Source organism: Lissotriton helveticus, chromosome 12 (assembly GCF_964261635.1).
Source record: "Lissotriton helveticus chromosome 12, aLisHel1.1, whole genome shotgun sequence".
Classification (NCBI taxonomy): Eukaryota; Metazoa; Chordata; class Amphibia; order Caudata; family Salamandridae; genus Lissotriton; species Lissotriton helveticus.
The window spans coordinates 818,130,735-818,151,029 of NC_136073.1; the positions used below are offsets into that span (position 1 = coordinate 818,130,735).

Sequence of the window (20,295 nt, forward strand, 5' to 3'; positions counted from 1 at the left end):
GCCAGTACTGTATCTCTATCCCAGGCCACTTTTCCTTCTGTGCCAATACTGTATCTCTATCCCAGGCCACTCTTCCTTCTGTGTCAGTACTGTATCTCTATCCCAGGCCACTCTTCCTTCTGTGCCAGTACTGTATCTCTATCCCAGGCCACTCTTCCTTCTGTGTCAGTACTGTATCTCTATCCCAGGGCCACTCTTCCTTCTGTGCCAGTACTGTATCTCTATCCCAGGGCCTCTCTTCCTTCTGTGCCAGTACTGTATCTCTATCCCAGGGCTCCTCTTCCTTCTGTGCCAGTACTGTATCTCTATCCCAGACCACTCTTCCTTCTGTGTCAGTACTGTATCTCTATCCCAGGCCACTCTTCCTTCTGTGTCAGTACTGTATCTCTATCACAGGCCACTCTTCCCTCTGTGTCAGTACTGTATCTCTATCCCAGGCCACTTTTCCTTCTGTGCCAGTACTGTATCTCTATCCCATGGCCACTCTTCCTTCTGTGCCAGTACTGTATCTCTATCCCATGGCCACTCTTCCTTCTGTGTCAGTACTGTATCTCTATCCCAGGCCACTCTTCCTTCTGTGTCAGTACTGTATCTCTATCCCAGGCCACTCTTCCTTCTGTGTCAGTACTGTATCTCTATCACAGGCCACTCTTCCTTCTGTGTCAGTACTGTATCTCTATCCCAGGCCACTTTTCCTTCTGTGCCAATACTGTATCTCTATCCCAGGGCCACTCTTCCTTCTGTGCCAGTACTGTATCTCTATCCCAGGGCCACTCTTCCTTCTGTGCCAGTACTGTATCTCTATCCCAGGGCTCCTCTTCCTTCTGTGCCAGTACTGTATCTCTATCCCAGGCCACTCTTCCTCCTGTGTCAGTACTGTATCTCTATCCCAGGCCACTCTTCCTTCTGTGTCAGTACTGTATCTCTATCCCAGGCCACTCTTCCTTCTGTGTCAGTACTGTATCTCTATCACAGGCCACTCTTCCTTCTGTGTCAGTACTGTATCTCTATCCCAGGCCACTTTTCCTTCTGTGCCAGTACTGTATCTCTATCCCATGGCCACTCTTCCTTCTGTGCCAGTACTGTATCTCTATCCCATGGCCACTCTTCCTTCTGTGCCAGTACTGTATCTCTATCCCATGGCCACTCTTCCTTCTGTGCCAGTACTGTATCTCTATCCCAGGGCCACTCTTCCTTCTGTGCCAGTACTGTATCTCTATCCCAGGGCCACTCTTCCTTCTGTGCCAGTACTGTATCTCTAGCCCAGGCCACTCTTCCTTCTGTGCCAGTACTGTATCTCTATCCCAGGCCACTCTTCCTTCTGTGTCAGTACTGTATCTCTATCCCAGGCCACTCTTCCTTCTGTGCCAGTACTGTGTCTCTATCCCAGGCCACTCTTCCTTCTGTGTCAGTACTGTATCTCTATCCCAGGCCACTCTTCCTTCTGTGCCAGTACTGTATCTCTATCCCAGGGCCACTCTTCCTTCTGTGTCAGTACTGTATCTCTATCCCAGGGCCACTCTTCCTTCTGTGCCAGTACTGTATCTCTATCCCAGGGCCACTCTTCCTTCTGTGCCAGTACTGTATCTCTATCCCAGGCCACTCTTCCTTCTGTGCCAGTACTGCATCTTGTAGCAGAGGCACTCTTCCCACAGAGCCAGAACTCTATGGCTGTTTCAGGGCCACTTTTCATCTGAGCTGCTGCTGTATCTCGTTGCGGGTCACAGCAGGGACAGAAGCTCTCTACTGTTCATACTAGCTGTCCCATCCGTTCTTTTATTCTTTAAATCCTGGCTGTTAGATGTGTTGTGGTGTGCTCTAATTAAAACAACCCAAACCTAGTGCATGCATCATAAGAAGGTCCCTCCTGCTGTCCTCCTCTTTGCTGTCTGGAGGAAATCCACAAATTACCTCCCCAACCAACTTCAAATGAAAAGGAGTCCTGGAACTTGTCCTTTAACACATGCTTGTGACCTGAAGAGCATACTAGAAGTAGAGCATTTGTTCTTACGCCCAGCAATAGAATACCCCAGTTCAGCGAGTCGCGACTAGAAGGTACTGCTGGCCAGCCAAGTGCAGAAGAAAGCCCCCAAGGTCGAAGGCAGTATGATTGGCTAGCACCAGCCCTTTGAACCCAGTCTAGAGTATGATTGGCTAGTGCCAGCACTTTGAACCCATTCTAGAGTATGATTGGCAGTGCTGATGGCCTCGCTTCCACAGATTGGTGCTACAAGCTGGATCCCTCTGCAGCAATTGGAAGCCTTAAGCTCACTCTCTGTCCCCTTTGGGATAGGGGCAAGCCTGATGCTATCTGAACCACCTCCTGCAACCAAAATGGAAGTGCTGCTCAAGTGAGGAGACCCAAGCCAATAAGATTAGAGGAAATGCACCCAGCACCATGAAGCTCTGAAGAGAGTCTTCATTAGAAATGGTTGAGAGCAACACCAGCAATGATGAAATGCAGGTGAACTAACCCATGGAGTGTAATTCATCCTGCTGAAAGCACTCTCCACCACAGATCAACCCTTTTCTTAAAGCACAGAGCCACTCGTCATCGTCCCTGGCACCACTTATCTCACCAAGCATTGCACGACAAGAGGTCCTGCACCTGATTTCTGCATGGGTGCATGAAAAGTGTCCACCTACCTACACCATGGCACCTCTTTGATCAAATCGAGATGTGTGGAAGTCCAGGAACTACTTCTGTTAACAAGAGACAGGTTTCTAAGTGTACTGCTGAGGAACCTGCTTATCCACAAAGTCTTAACTAGTCTTCTAGTTAGTTGAAGATATAAACGCAAGTCTTTCTCAATCAAAGATCACTAAAAGCCCAGTTATTTCAGTTCCACAGTGAAGGACACAGTAGTGTATGGGTCCTAAAGATATGGTAGCCTTGGAGCACCTTGTTACTGTGGTCCGGGCTCCACATATTACATTGGACTGATCTCATGATCTACGGAATATTGACAAAACATTTTTGTAACCAGGCTAGTCTAGAAAGGTGTCTTGGTGACATCATAACTTGAAAAGGATCCAGCGTTTGAAGATTCAAAAAGGCACATGCAAGAGCAGGCCTGGCCCTATACCTGTTTGGATAGTAGAACACAGTCGTAGAACAAACAAGAAGTATGTTCTGCTGAATTCAGGAAATTAAAATAATGTAAGCTTTCTGTAGGGAAGAACAAAAAAATTAGAAAGATTAGATATTTTGACTATACGATGTTTAGTCTCTTTGTCCACTTAACTCTTTTTCACTCAGCCAGCACTGGGGCCACTTAGTCCCTCTGATCTTGAGTTATACACATCCCTTGCCCCCCTTTTTCTTTTGAACTAATCATTTCAAATGTCCCAGCAGGAGTCCTTCTTCCCACTCCACATATATTCATTCCACCCATTTGTCACAAAGTTGAGGTAATCGGGGGTAGATGGCCACAGAAAAGCTCAAAGGGACTGAAGTCTACTCCACTCTGAGACATGTCCTAATAGACAAGATCAATGGCCACATCATCTCCCAGTAGACAAGATCATTGGGAACATCATCTCCCAGTAGACAAGATCATTGGGAACATTATCTCCCAATAGACAAGATCAATGGCCACATCATCTCCCATTAGACAAGATCAATGGCCACATCATCTCCCAATAGACGAGATCAATGGCCACATCATCTCCCAATAGACGAGATCAATGGCCACATCATCTCCCAATAGACAAGATCAATGGCCACATCATCTCCCAATAGACGAGATCAATGGCCACATCATCTCCCAATAGACGAGATCAATGGCCACATCATCTCCCAATAGACAAGATCAATGGCCACATCATCTCCCAATAGACGAGATCAATGGCCACATCATCTCCCAATAGACGAGATCAATGGCCACATCATCTCCCAATAGACAAGATCAATGGGAACATCATCTCCCATTAGACAAGATCATTGGCCACATCATCTCCCATTAGACAAGATCAATGGCCACATCATCTCCCAATAGACGAGATCAATGGCCACATCATCTCCCAATAGACGAGATCAATGGCCACATCATCTCCCAATAGACGAGATCAATGGCCACATCATCTCCCAATAGACGAGATCAATGGCCACATCATCTCCCATTAGACGAGATCAATGGCCACATCATCTCCCAATAGACAATATCAATGGCCACATCATCTCACAATAGACGAGATCAATGGCCACATCATCTCACAATAGACCAGATCAATTGCCACATCATCTCTCAATACACAAGATCAATGGCCACATCATCTCCCAAAACACACGATCAATGGCCACATCATCTCCCAATACACAAGATCAATGGCCACATCATCTCCCAATACACAAGATCAATGGCCACATCATCTCCCAATAGACAAGATCAATGGCCACATCATCTCACAATAGACCAGATCAATTGCCACATCATCTCTCAATACACAAGATCAATGGCCACATCATCTCCCAAAACACACGATCAATGGCCACATCATCTCCCAATACACAAGATCAATGGCCACATCATCTCCCAATACACAAGATCAATGGCCACATCATCTCCCAAAACACACGATCAATGGCCACATCATCTCCCAATACACAAGATCAATGGCCACATCATCTCCCAATACACAAGATCAATGGCCACATCATCTCCCAATACACAAGATCAATGGCCACATCATCTCCCAATACACAAGATCAATGGCCACATCATCTCCCAATAGACCAGATCAGTGGCCACATCATCTCCCAATAGACGAGATCAATGGCCACATCATCTCCCAATAGACGAGATCGATGGCCACATCATCTCCCAATAGACGAGATCAATGGCCACATCATCTCCCAATAGACGAGATCAATGGCCACATCATCTCCCATTAGACGAGATCAATGGCCACATCATCTCCCAATAGACAATATCAATGGCCACATCATCTCACAATAGACGAGATCAATGGCCACATCATCTCACAATAGACCAGATCAATTGCCACATCATCTCTCAATACACAAGATCAATGGCCACATCATCTCCCAAAACACACGATCAATGGCCACATCATCTCCCAATACACAAGATCAATGGCCACATCATCTCCCAATACACAAGATCAATGGCCACATCATCTCCCAATAGACAAGATCAATGGCCACATCATCTCACAATAGACCAGATCAATTGCCACATCATCTCTCAATACACAAGATCAATGGCCACATCATCTCCCAAAACACACGATCAATGGCCACATCATCTCCCAATACACAAGATCAATGGCCACATCATCTCCCAATACACAAGATCAATGGCCACATCATCTCCCAAAACACACGATCAATGGCCACATCATCTCCCAATACACACGATCAATGGCCACATCATCTCCCAATACACAAGATCAATGGCCACATCATCTCCCAATACACAAGATCAATGGCCACATCATCTCCCAATACACAAGATCAATGGCCACATCATCTCCCAATAGACCAGATCAGTGGCCACATCATCTCCCAATACACAAGATCAATGGCCACATCCTCTCCCAATAGACAAAATCAATGGCCACATCATCTCCCATTAGATAAATTCAATGGCCACATCCTCTCCCAGTAGACCAGATCAATGGGCACATCATCTCCCAATACACACGATCAGTGGCCACATCATCTCCCAATACACAAGATCAATGGCCACATCATCTCCCAATAGACCAGATCAGTGGCCACATCATCTCCCAATACACAAGATCAATGGCCACATCCTCTCCCAATAGACAAAATCAATGGCCACATCATCTCCCATTAGATAAATTCAATGGCCACATCCTCTCCCAGTAGACCAGATCAATGGGCACATCATCTCCCAATACACACGATCAATGGCCACATCATCTCCCAATACACAAGATCAATGGCCACATCATCTCCCAATACACAAGATCAATGGCCACATCATCTCCCATTAGATAAATTCAATGGCCACATCCTCTCCCAGTAGACCAGATCAATGGGCACATCATCTCCCAATACACACGATCAATGGCCACATCATCTCCCAATACACAAGATCAATGGCCACATCATCTCCCAATACACAAGATCAATGGCCACATCATCTCCCATTAGATAAATTCAATGGCCACATCCTCTCCCAGAAGACCAGATCAATGGGCACATCATCTCCCAATACACACGATCAATGGCCACATCATCTCCCAATACACAAGATCAATGGCCACATCATCTCCCAATACACAAGATCAATGGCCACATCATCTCCCAATACACAAGATCAATGGCCACATCATCTCCCAATACACAAGATCAATGGCCACATCATCTCCCAATACACAAGATCAATGGCCACATCATCTCCCAATACACAAGATCAATGGCCACATCATCTCCCATTAGACAAAATCAATGGCCACATCATCTCCCATTAGACAAAATCAATGGCCACATCATCTCCCATTAGACAAAATCAATGGCCACATCCGCTCCCAGTAGACCAGATCAATGGGCACATCATCTCCCAATACACACGATCAGTGGGCACATAATCCCACAATAGACCAGATCAATGGGCACATCATCTATGAGAGGATCAATCGTCACATCATCTCCCAGTAGACATGATTGGTGGCCACCTCATGATTACCAAGTACTGCCTGGACATTACAGTTACAGCATCACCTATGGTGTCTCCGCCCCATAACCCAGACAGTGCACTCTGACACCAAACATCTAGTCTAGACTTTCAGTATGGCACCAGGTGCCATTCATGTGGTGATCTCGTACTTTGTGTCTTCGCACTGTTGGTTGGTCTCTTCCTTGAGTGGGTGATTTGGATGTTGCATCCAGAAGATCATTCTTGGACGTCCATATTCTGCCTGCCATGCTTTGATCAATGTGCTGCATTCAGTTCCAGCCACAGGCTGTGGTTGACTGTCCTCTGATTTTTGTTTCTCTCTGTCATTCATGCAGTACATGGGGTGCGTAGAAGTGCTGCAGTCCATGCGAGCCCTGGACTTCAACACCAGAACGCAGGTCACCAGGTATGTCTTCTGCCTAACTACAGTCAAAACTGAGATTTGTATTTACTTTTTGTGGAAATTGGCCTTTTGATCATTATTAAAAAACGATTGCGAATGACAGAAAGGTGACATGTTAGGCATTTTGTAATTGCTCAACTGTGTGGCAGTATTGTCCGCTTTGATGCTGCTGCGCCTAGTGTTATTACATATACACAGGTAGATAAAAAAAATAGTACATTGAGATTTGAGCAATGAACCCTGGCTTCCTTTTTACAGTTTTTTTCTGTGAATTATTTTAGGTTCCTTTGTACTTTTCTCCCTGGGGAGCAGGGTATAAGGCCGCATCCTCTACCCAGTCCCGCAGAACCGTATGGAAGCAAACTTGTACTAGCTTTGTATGTAGGGCATGGTCTTAAGTCACCTCCAGTGGCCAGTCTCAGCCCCCAATCATTTGTCTGTGTGCATCGGATAGAGGGTACCTTTGGCCAAGCTATATGTCCATTCCCTCAGAACCCACTGTGTTGGCCTATTGCAATATACAGCGTGCATTGGATTTACAGTGTACCTCAGGCCACACCCTATGAGTAGCCCATGTATTTGCATTGGGCACAAGGCTCATTATATGGTCTCAGACCCGTTCCATGTGCCATATCCCCATGCCCACAGAATGCACCGAGAACAGACCTGAGCTATTCACAGTGGGTTTTATGTGCAAGGTGTATCCTCCAGCCAGATCCGTGCAGCCAAACCCAGGTGCGCTGCCTTTTTAAATGTAAGATACCCATAAAACCCAAAGTGCATCACCTTCAGCCAAGCACAGCAGGATCTAAATGCAGAGCTTTACCTACAGACCCCCAGAGTGACCTTTGTCCACACTGAAATTCACGTCTACTAATCTTCAAAGCGCAATCATTGGCCATATGCTCCAGGTAGCCCGTGCAGGTCTTGGCCTTTGGCTAGGCCCTGCACCCGGTCTACCGTGCCCATTTTGACATGGAATATTTCCTCATTTTTTTTTTTTTACATTATTATTTTTCTTTAAAAAATTACGTTTTTTAAATCAAAACCATGATATGGTTTTATTACATGGTCTGCGAACTACAGGTGTCTTGTTTGAGTAACCACATCCATTTGAAGATCGCACAGTGGATTGGTGTTTTTTGCAGTGATTACTTCTGTGAAGTTTTCTGCTTGCCAAAGTGTCCAAAAATTCTTCGCGTTCTGTGGTCGTTTTATTGTGATTATCCTGGTACGGGTTATGGCTAGAAAAGTGCATAGCTGGGTCTACAGGCCTGGGTCCACTTTCCTCTTCAAGCGCCCAAAGTTTTTATTTTTTCTTTCAACGTGTTGTTCAAGATCCCTGGCAGCCACTAACATTTTCTAGTTATGGCCGCCAGCCATATTGGTAGGGTCATCGAACTCCTTGAGCAAGCGATCCTTAAGTAGTTGAATATTTAAAAAACTGTCTAAGCCAAATACCTTTGTTGCAACTTTGAATTACTGCCACAAACTCTTCACCAGCATATTGGTCCAAATTTGAAAATAGATTAACCTTTCAATCCTGGCTAATTTCTTAATGCCGGTTTCCCAAAAAACGACTACATGTGTATAAGCAACCCAGAAAAGGATATATTTTAAGTAAAGTTATAACTTGATACCTAGTTTGGTGTACTTTCTTTTGGGCGAAAATGGTAAATGTTACTTTTGTTCGCGCTCAGTAACTTTGCCACCATTGACCTAATTGCATGAAATTTGAATGCATTTGAGGGAGATAGGCGTTTATATCCTGGTATTTATTGGGTGTGCTCTGTATAGAATCAGAGATTATTGTACTGATTATGTCTAAAGAGATTGGGGATTTTGTGCCATGTGACCTTTTCCGCTGTGTCGAATCTTCAATACATCATAAAGCCATGTTTCTACTTTTTGGAATCCCCCAAAGTGTTTGTAGTACAATGTCCAGGGTATTGGAAAAACTGTTGCTCTATATTTTGTTCCAGCATTAGTACTACTGTGTGTAGTAAGTGCCAAAGATAGTCGGGTGCAGATTAGCAGGGTTTATCAAAATCTTCCATGTAGTGTAACAAAGCGCTCTTTGTTGCATCACAGACACTTTAACATCCATCAAAGACCACGTAAACAGGAACACCCAAAGAGCCTTCTACCAGATTAGTTTCTGCACAAGATACAATATTTATCACTGCATTCCCCTTGTGTACCATTGCAAAAGCCCTTGTAGTCACCTTGTCAATGAGGGGGGCTTGATTTACTCATCAGCCTGCTTGACTTCACTCCCATCCCTCCTTAAGACTCACTAGTCTGGCATGAGCTTCCTCCTCATCTGAGATTGGATGGCGCTCTACTGTCGAGAAATAACTGATCGCACTTCTTTTTCTCTATTCTGCTATACGTAAGTTACACTCCCTTCCCCACAATCCACCCGCCTCGTGCCGCCATATGCTGGCTTTCCCTCAAAACTCTAACTTGACTATACTCATACTTCGTTGGTAACCTGTATCGGAGCTGTACATTTTGTACATATATACCCACTTCCAACCGTCTATAATATATGATGCACCATCTCTAAATGTATCTCTTCTTGCGTTTAAATTGTTAATAGTGGTCTGTATTAGCATGCAACATGATCCACCCAATGCTCCAGTAACCTGTAAATAAAGGCACCTACTGTAAAGCCCTCCAGCTGAGGTCCACGCAGAAATCAAAGGGAACGAAAGGTGAGCGTAAAGCACTCAAAGCTGTCGTGGTGCAGCAGTTCCTGATCCAGCATCAGCGGTCACAGTGCAAGTCATCATGCAGGCAATAACCATTTCATAAGTCTTCCACACGCAACACTAATTTAACTTTAAAGCCATTAGTATAAGAGTTATTGGTCGCATTGGAGATTCAATTCTGAAACTAATCCTTTCCTGTATTCCCTTCCACCAGTGTGTAATTGTAGAGTGAATCAACTATGTTTAAAGGTCCTAGGTTTAAATAAATAAATATTTTGTTCTTGCAGAACTAGTATTTAGATCTAATTTTTGTCTTAGACACACTTTGCTTTTGGTGTTTAGGCTTTGATGTTGGTGGACTTGTTACCTTTTGATATACAAGCGGGGGCAGTGTTCATGACCAACAGTCGCCTGGACTCCAAGAGATACTTTGACATTAATCGCTGTTGAGCAGCATCCACATGTTTTTATTATTCATACTCTCCAGGGCACCCGTAAGCGCACTACCTAATCTGTTCCAGGAATAAAACTGCCTCAGGATGCAGGAGAAACCGTGCCATCAATAACTGTAAAACCAAATTAAAAAGATAACATGGTACCACAAAGCCACAAAGCTAATCACTCCCAATACACACAAAGCTGAAGAGGTCGCTTCCCATGTGAGGACTCTTCTTTGAGAGGGATAATAGCCCACCAGAAGAGGCGCTATTGGATGAAGCACAGTTGCATAGGGGGGAGAAGCAGTCATAAGTGGTGCAATCTGCAGTACTCTTTACTGTCAGACCTAGAACTGATCTGAAATGAGAAAAAATTGACACAGGGTGCAGACTGATCAGGTACCAGCAGAGAATCCATACAGCACAGAGCTTAAAGAAGAGGGCTGAGAGGAATAATACCTCTGAAATAACCAGGTTTCCAACGTTGATTCATAAGCAAATGGCTGAATATAATGAGCCTCGCAAGCCTTCTGCTTCAAACCGAAATTCCCAAAAAACTCAAACGTCTCTGCAAGAAAGTAGTTCTCCATTCCTCTAAAATGTCCCAAAATCTAATCCCCTGAATAAGCTGTACTCCTAAGGTGTGCACATGTTTTACAGTCCTGGGACCCTAAATATAGAAAGGTCTGAATCAGAAAACTAGGCATTTTGTAGAAAATTGGAAGCTCGGCTTTCACAGACGGGAGCACCCACAGGAGATTGACGTCCTAGTGTTTATACTGTACACACCTCCTTTTTCCTTTCATTTTACCTCTCTCACTGGTGTGTTCCACAGAGTCACAGGTTCATTTGAGATGCTTCAGAAACCCTAGAGTCGACCTAGTTGTACGTAGTGTTTGTGTTGTAGGCAAATGATTACAAAGTATTTCTTTTGACCTCCTCCTCCAGTCTCTTGCTATCCGTGGACAGACAACAAATCCATTATTGATCTTTTTTTTAAAAAAAATTCAGCAGGGTCTGATCCCCTATATTGGCTTTATTTTTTTCCCATACAGTCTGTTTAATATTTTCTGTGTCCAGTTTCTTGGAAATGATACTCTCGTTTTATCGTAAGTCTACTGCGGCTAATGGTATCCTTGTGTTTTGGGGATGTAGGTCCTTACTTTCTTTGTAGTTATTGCTTTGTATGCAGTGTTACAAGGGCATGGGATCATGAAGACCACATTTTTGCTAATGCGGTTTGTTGTCTTTTTGCAGTAAGGTCCTACGGCCAAGGTCTAGATGGATGTTGGGTTCTGTTTCGGTCCTGTAACTGCTGGAAGGTGCTATAGCATTTGCTTTGGGGTTTGGATAGGCATAAACCTTCTGGTACTATTCAGTTTCTAATATGTTTGCCTCCTTTTAAGGCAAGCACTTGATTATTTATTATTGTTTTTCCGGTTTTTAGGGTTTTCTAGTGTTTTCTGAACATTTTCCTGACCTGGTTGGATAGAGAAGAGAATTCAGTGATGCATGTTAAACTTTATTTCTTAGCAGATGGTTGTTTGCTCTTTTTCTCTGTCCGATTTTCTGGACAATACCTCTTTTTTAGTTTGGTTCATAGTGATACTGCTTGTTTGTTATAATTGCTTGATCCCGAACAGCTTCTTCTTGCCCCGAGGAATTGATCGTACCAGTAGGGTTGCTCGGAGGGAACAAGGGCGACCTCTTTCAAAATGTAAGAGTTTCTGTCAGTAGGCTTTGAGCACACATGTATATAATCTGCTGTCCAAGGTCCGAATACGTAAGCTTAAGAATGTAAGTCAAGTTCTATCCATAGTTACAGTGAACTATAAGTGGGGGCCACGTACATGTGGCCAATGGACAAATTAATTGGCTTTGTGTTCATCGCAGTCCAAAATGAGTAATATGTCCACAATGTAATGACCCTACATTGTTATGTTTGTTATGCAATTGTCGTAGTCCTGAAATACATATTTCTTTTAAAAATGGTGGACATCTAGTATTTGCTCTGCTAGTCCCACCTCCAATTTAAAGTAGTTATTTTTCGTTACTAAGGTAGCACATTCCATGATAATATGGACCCCACTGTAATTTTTAGGATGTACTCAATGGCCCTCAAGGCAGCATGTAGAAGCACAAAGGGTCTTGTCCTCTGAGGAGCTTAAGATCAATGTGTTTGAACCTATGAGATACTCTCACTTTTGATTCAATGTGTCTATTCAGGTACACTTTTTTTATACATGGGGTTGATAGAAAAAAAATCTGCAGATTGTGCGAGAGGCTCCAATATAGAGTTGACTCCAGAAGCGATCGGCCACCCAGGTGGAGGAAGTTTATTCATTTGAATTTCTGTGCAGTAAAAAAGTATGGAATTGTCGGATTTTTAGTCGTTCAGAATTTTTCTTATTTTAATATCTGCCCTGCTGTCGAGACTTCTTCCATAGTGTAAGCAATTCTGTCTTTCATGGTTGTAGCAGGATCATGTGTAACTTTGTTGTAGTGTGTCTCGTCTGAAAGTTCTTTCAAGCGCTCTTGTCTGAAGGTATTTGTATCCTATAGGATAATGGCGCTACCTTTGTCTGCCTGTTTAATTTTCATGTTGGTGTTGTTAATTAATTCCGAGTGCCTGGTGTTCGGCTCTGGGGAGGTTGTCGCAGTGTTGCCTGTGGTTGCCCTCCATATTGTCCAGATTTGCAAGTACTGCCTTTTTAAAACCTAAGATTTCTGGTGGGAGGATTAAAACTAGTCTTATTTTCCAATTCTGTGTAGATTTAGTTGAGTGTTCATTGACCTTGGTACAAGAAAATAGACTTTCAAATGTTTTTTAAAGTATTTTTTATATGATGTATTATTCTGACCTGGCCAGAAAAGGGTTGTGTTTATTTATCTTCTTCTCCGGTGCTATCATCCCTGAGATGATCATCCTGTTGACCATAGTAGCTTTGTCTTTTCGTCTCTGCTTTTATTGGACTGGATTCTACAGTGATATAGTAATCCTGTTGACGGTAGTAATTGGGAAGGGGGGGTTATTGTGTGTAAACCGTGTACATCTTTTTCAGTTTCACCATTTTGATACGCTTTAATTTGGGTAATTTCAGTGTTATTTTCATCAATACATTTTTTTGGGACCTGATGATTTGTACCTGGCCTTTTATGCCAGGTTATTTTGCCAGGGCTTCCAACTAGCACAACGCCTTCAATTATTTTAGCTGTGTTTATAATTAAAATTAGCTAGTTGTCCATAATTAGGTTTAAGCCTTCTGTTTTGTGTTCGAGTTCTGTTTTAAATCTTTCATTTACTGCTAAGAAACTATTCAGGTTACCAGTATTTCGCCTAGTGAAGAAGATCTTGTCCAAGAGCCATCAAAAGTGATTCATTTAAAGCTTAGGAACTTTCTCTGCTTTCCTGGAAGGCATTTTGTCCCAGACTCTTGTCCTATAGATACGTCCATCAGCGCAGTCATGTATAGTAATGCATTTTGTTCGGCATTGATCTGATGATGTAAATCTATAATCGTAGGTAGAGTGCTCTTTTTGTTCCCTAAATCGCACAGTGTTTGTGCCAGGAATTTACGGGCCAGAGTTAGACTTCACAGAATCTCTATATGACGGCAACCACTAGCTTTTGTTCTTCTTGAGTTCACCGGCTAGCATCGAACTATTCGATGGGAGCATCACCTGTACAATTGAAACCTACTTACCTAATGCCAGGTCCAGGAGACTCAATGTCCTGGGTATCCTCTCCAGAAAGTTGTTTTTGGCCTTCTGGTCACGGGTTCGAACCCCGGGGAGCCTTTTACCTTTCGGAAGTTGATACAAACACTACCGTCAGGTTGGATAACAGTACAAATCTGTTATTCAGCACCAAGAAGCCGCACATTGTTATAGCTGACACAACCTCTCTAAACATAACAGTAGCATCCCATAAAGAAGTTATTCTTCAAGGGTGTCTGTTTTAAAAAAAAAAAAAAGTTGGCACTGAACTTGTGACTAGGCATGGTAACCCTATTCATGGTCTGGCTTGACAGTGCAGCTGCCGGAAGACAATTATGCGAGCATCACCTTTGTCCCCTTCCACATACTGGGAGACCGGAGTACATCTTTTCAGTGAGCATAAGTTGTGTGCTGCCACAAAAAAGTGCTTGCTGTCCACAGAGCTGTGATCTTTTGTTTATTTATCCAGCTGCCAGAGCTCGAAGTTTCAGGAGCACATTGTAATGCTATGAGTGCCTTAGATAACTAGATAATGTATGGTGTGTTTCTCTGACAGCAACACAGATGGGAGGAGGGCATTATGAAGGCTTCATGGTTTTTTAGGTCTGGCTTGACAGTGCAGTTGTCACCTGACCTTTTAACCTACATCAATATTATTCTACAGTTTTAGGTCTCGCCTGTCGATGCGCATGCGCATCGAGCAAGGCGAGAGTATTGGGACTTATCCGCTCTTTATCCACACTGCAAGGAATCGTGGCGATTCCTTGCAGTGCCCGTGACTTTTAAGCTCAATGCGCATGCGCATTGAGCTTAAAAGCGCGTGCACGTCCGTCTTTGTTTACCCGCTCCGCCCCCTCCCCTTCCCGCCGTCTCGCATTTCCCCTGTCGCACTTCTACTCCCCCCTCCCCTCTCTTCCCTCCGTCTTGTTTATTGTACCCGCTCCGCCCCCTCCCCTTCCCGCCGTGTCGCATTTCTCCTCCCCCCTCCCCTCTCTTCCCTCCGTCTTGTTTTCATCTTTGTTGTCTTCCTTTGTGACTGTTTTTCTATCTATATCTTCCTCGGTCTTTCTTCGTTTTCTGTCTTTCTCTGTTTAGCTCTGGGTCACCATCGAGTGTGCGGGCCCACCACCACAGGCACAATTTAAACACACCTTAGCTGTTAAGAAAATGTTACTTCCAATTCCGCTAAAAGGCAAATGTATCAGTGGAATAAAAAAAGATTCCCGATTTGTTGTACATTAAAGCACAGCTGCTGTGAACTGCCATGGTTTTCTGTATAATGGAAAATATTGCCGGTAACTTGAAGTTTGGATCAAATCTTTAACAAAATTATGTTACATGTCTGTATGCAGCGTGAAAAAAAATAAGTATTTTGAAATGGAAAAAAATGAAAATAAGTGGGCAATTTCCGCACGTCCGTCTTTGTTTACCCGCTCCGCCCCCTCCCCTTCCCGCCGTCTCGCATTTCCCCTGTCGCACTTCTACTCCCCCCTCCCCTCTCTTCCCTCCGTCTTGTTTATTGTACCCGCTCCGCCCCCTCCCCTTCCCGCCGTGTCGCATTTCTCCTCCCCCCTCCCCTCTCTTCCCTCCGTCTTGTTTTCATCTTTGTTGTCTTCCTTTGTGACTGTTTTTCTATCTATATCTTCCTCGGTCTTTCTTCGTTTTCTGTCTTTCTCTGTTTAGCTCTGGGTCACCATCGAGTGTGCGGGCCCACCACCACAGGCACAATTTAAACACACCTTAGCTGTTAAGAAAATGTTACTTCCAATTCCGCTAAAAGGCAAATGTATCAGTGGAATAAAAAAAGATTCCCGATTTGTTGTACATTAAAGCACAGCTGCTGTGAACTGCCATGGTTTTCTGTATAATGGAAAATATTGCCGGTAACTTGAAGTTTGGATCAAATCTTTAACAAAATTATGTTACATGTCTGTATGCAGCGTGAAAAAAAATAAGTATTTTGAAATGGAAAAAAATGAAAATAAGTGGGCAATTTCCTCAGCTGCTGTATAAATCTAAAGATTTCCAGTTTATTTTTCATGGAATTTTGCACAAGCTCTATTTTTCAGTACTTAAAATTACAGCTCTTACCGTCAAACCATTAAGTCGAACCGTTTTTAAAAACATTTTTTATGCTGTTACGGTAGATAGAACACTGCCTAAAGTAGCTGACATCTTTCCGAATGTCCCTGCCTACCATATAGTTTCTAGTTTGCTACAGAGGCGTGGCAGGATCGGCATCTATAGCATGCCTACGAACCCTTACCCTCCCCCTTTTGTTTCAAGTTTGTCTTGCCACTTGCCCCATTCTGCGTGTATTTTGCTTCATTTCCCCATTCTTGGTTGTGTTAATCCTTATCGCTCGCGCATTTATATCTTAAATGACCTGACGATTTTCAAAATCTCCTTTAGCAACACTACCCCCCCTCCCCCCCACCACCACCATATCTCCTCCCTGACTCCCTAATATGCACTTCAAAATTTGACCTAGAGTGTTAGAGAGCTGTTATTATGTGAACCTGCGTGAGATCGAATGAGTGGGTGCCATCCCTTGCATACCACTGTGTATCACCTCGGGTGGTCTTCTAGGCGCCCTGGTCCTGCTTCAGACGTCTGTCGAGTTAGCTCGAGCGGTTTGCATTATAACAAACGCTCATGTGCCGTCCGCTTCGTAATCTTTACCTGCAGAAGAGACTTGAATCATCGAAGATAGATTGAGTTAGCCTGGCAGAATTTCCATGCCTGCTTTAAGTGCGTCACAGCATTCTGCTCTCGCCTGGTCATGCTGTTTTCCCTGGAATGACTGTTTTGCTAAGCAGATCCCTCTGTCATTGTTCCAGCATGCTGCTTCACGGGCTACATTACGGAATGCAGCACTGTCTTAATTATTTGCATTTGGCACGCGACCTTCTAAATCTGCATCCTGTCAGGCAGTTCCATTTTCGGTGCGCCTTGCACCTTTTCCTGGAGTCTCCTGCGTGCATTGAAATGTACTTTATCCGTATTCTCTGAAGTTATCCAAGTTCTGGCAAGCACCATGCAGGAGTCCTGCAACACCGCCGCTGCTGCCGTGAGCAATTCACGGATTTCCGGCTATTTGCGCGTCCACAACACTGTACGCAGAACAAGAACATCTGGGGGCGCCGCCATGCTTTCAATAATCTCCAAATTCTCCACGGACCACCCTCCGGCGTTTTTCACAAAGCTGCTCCTATTTCACACTCCCCAGTCTCACGTGGTACACCCCTCCTACCAGCCTTAGTGGTACTCAACCCATACCAACCCCAGAGATCTTCTTGCCATTCCAGCTTCGCGCGGGTTCTCTGTCCTGCCACTGTCCCAGTGCGTTTCTACCCTGGGAATGCCCCACCGTGCGCCGGTCACAATATCTCACACAGTTCGCACCTTGCTGTCTCGCTGTGGTGCTCTCTCTGCCCTGCAAATCTCTGGCCGTTTTCCCGCTCTATCAACTCCCAGTGGTATTTATGCTATAGCCCCCTCCTGTGGTATTTCTGCCCCCCATAGCTTTGCGGTCCCTCACTCACCCTCAACCCCTCACCCTCACTCACCCTCACCCTCACTCACCCTCAACCCCTCACTCACCCTCACTCACCCTCAACCCCTCACTCACCCTCACCCTCACTCACCCTCACCCTCACTCACCCTCAACCCCTCACCCTCACTCACCCTCACTCACCCTCACCCTCACTCACCCTCACCCTCACTCACCCTCACCCTCACTCACCCTCACCCACCCTCACCCTCACTCACCCTCACCCTCACTCACCCTCACCCTCACTCACCCTCAACCCATCACCCTCACTCACCCTCACTCACCCTCAACCCCTCACCCTCACTCACCCTCAACCCCTCACCCTCACTCACCCTCAACCCCTCACTCACCCTCACTCTCACTCACCCTCAACCCCTCACCCTCACTCACCCTCACCCTCACTCACCCTCAACCCCTCACTCACCCTCAACCCCTCACCCTCAACATCAACCCCTCCCCCTCACTCACCCTCACCCTCACTCACCCTCACTCACCCTCACTCACCCTCACTCACCCTCACTCACCCTCACTCACCCTCACTCACACTCACTCACACTCACTCACACTCACTCACCCTCACCCTCACCCTTACTCACCCTCACCCTTACTCACCCTCACCCTCACTCACTCACACTCACTCACCCTCACTCACCCTCACTCACCCTCACCCTCACTCACCCTCACTCACCCTCACTCACCCTCACTCACACTCACTCACCCTTACTCACCCTCACCCTTACTCACCCTCACCCTCACCCTCACTCACCCTCACCCTCACCCTCACTCACCCTCACTCACCCTCACTCACCCTCACTCACCCTCACTCACCCTCACTCACCCTCACTCACCCTCACTCACACTCACCCTTACTCACCCTCACCCTTACTCACCCTCACCCTTACTCACCCTCACCCTCACTCTCACTCACCCTCAACCCCTCACCCTCACTCACCCTCACCCACCCTCAACCCCTCACCCTCACACAGTGGAATAGGTCTCGGAGCATTTGAGTTAGAGCTTTTAGAAATGTTTATGTTTTTTTTTTTTTTTAATTCTTTAGCATTGGCTACAGGAAACAAAAATGCTAAAGATTTACAAAAAAACCCATAAACAATTCTAAAAGCACTAACTCTAATGCTGCGAGACCTATTGCATTTCCAATGCTTGTTTTGCTTCCAGTCAAATACGTATCTATTTCCATGCTAACTACTTGTAATGGTTCGCATTACCATGCAGCACTCCTTTAAAGCGAGTCCTGTTGGCATTGCCAGTGCTTGTTGTCAGAGGTAGATCTACCACTGAATGAAGCTCATTCGAGACAGACACTGCCGAGCCCATTTGCTTCGTTTACTGAAGAACGACCTTCCATCAGTGATCATGCTGGTGTACGTTTATACACCAGACTCAAAACAAACCTCCTCAATATCCACCCGAAATCATAGGCCAGAAGATCCGTGTAGTCACAACTTGGAAAACTAGGAGGAATGGATAAACTCATCTATGATCTCGGCAGCACCATACTCTTCAGTTTACTTGGTAGTACCTGCAAAAGGTAAAGAGCTAGAACGGGTTCTAATAAGCTGCATGGTTCTGGGTGTATAGTACTTGTAGCTTGCATTACTAAAGATGAACAAAGATGTTTACTCCTTCCTTTATCTTCGAAAAGGGCTATTTCGTACCAAAGAAAATATAGAATCTCTTACATTGTCTCGTATAGTTTGTTCCTTTTCTATGGAGTCCTCTCTAATGTATTCCAACAGTACCCTTTCTGGTGGTGTGTTTCAACTTTGCGGGTACGTAACTAGGGTTTATCTGTAGATGGACGCCTCTCCTATCCAAGGCATATCTTCATCAGAGAAAATAAAGGCAACTCCAAGAGTTCATTACCTGATCCACAACTAGCAGTTTCCATTTCTGAAGAAAAATCAGTCTATCTAAACCTAAAGACGGAGTCCATTACATACTAGGAGCAAAGCCAGTAACTGACAGTTTTCATTTACACTTTTTGTTGCTGTAAACTGCTTTCTGGGAATCCGTTGCCCTTCGTCCACTAGGTTGTCAGCAGATTTTCGAGGTGGACACTGGCCAATCATTTTCACAGCACCAGCGATGACCAAAACTGGTACCAGGGCCACCGTTATCTATCATTTATGTCTTGAAACTTTTCAACATGAAAACTGATCCTCATTCGGCCCCTGAAAACTTTGTATGGTCACCTAAATTCCATATTTAGTACCTGTAAGTCTTGTCTTGGGGCTGACCAGAAGTCCCAACAACTATTTACCTTTAAGCGTAGGTCTAATCCATAATTTCCTAGTGGAACCCAATAGAAGCAATAGCGATCAAGCCTCTCACACTGCACAGCTTTTGCCCAACAGCCAAGCACAAGATTTACCTGAGAGTTTATGAATGACCAAGGTGTATGAGCTTTAAACTATGTTTAAAGAATCAAATAAACACGCCAGTTCTGTTAAAAAAAAAAAGTCCGCTAATTTACAAAATGATTATTTGCACACTGACCAGAAGGTGTATGTGCTCTTGGGTGGGTTGACAGTGTGAATGACTTGTGCGAGTATGTGTGTGGAAGCGAGAGGTCCGTACGAGTGTGGTGAATTTATAGGGGTTGGTTATACACAACATCAATGATGTACAAATAGCTCTATGAACTGTACAACACATTTGTTAAACAAAAGAAAAATTGATAAAATTATGAACACAATGTATGTTTTTAAAACTTTTTTGATACAAATATTGAAGTAAATCATGTTAAAAAAATAAGAAATAAGTAAATATTTTTGATAAA

At 44.5% G+C, this 20,295-nt stretch overlaps 1 protein-coding gene across 4 annotated transcripts in view; it reads left to right on the forward strand.

Moving 5' to 3' along the window:
• The window catches only part of SHC1 (SHC adaptor protein 1), a 135,747-nt gene that overhangs the window by 69,441 nt on the left and 46,011 nt on the right, over positions 1–20,295 (forward strand). For all 4 annotated transcript variants that reach the window (XM_078671073.1, XM_078671071.1, XM_078671072.1 and 1 more), the window contains one exon: positions 7,004–7,074. In XM_078671073.1, coding sequence (XP_078527199.1) covers positions 7,004–7,074 — 71 coding nt within the window. The remainder of the gene's footprint in view (positions 1–7,003; positions 7,075–20,295) is intronic.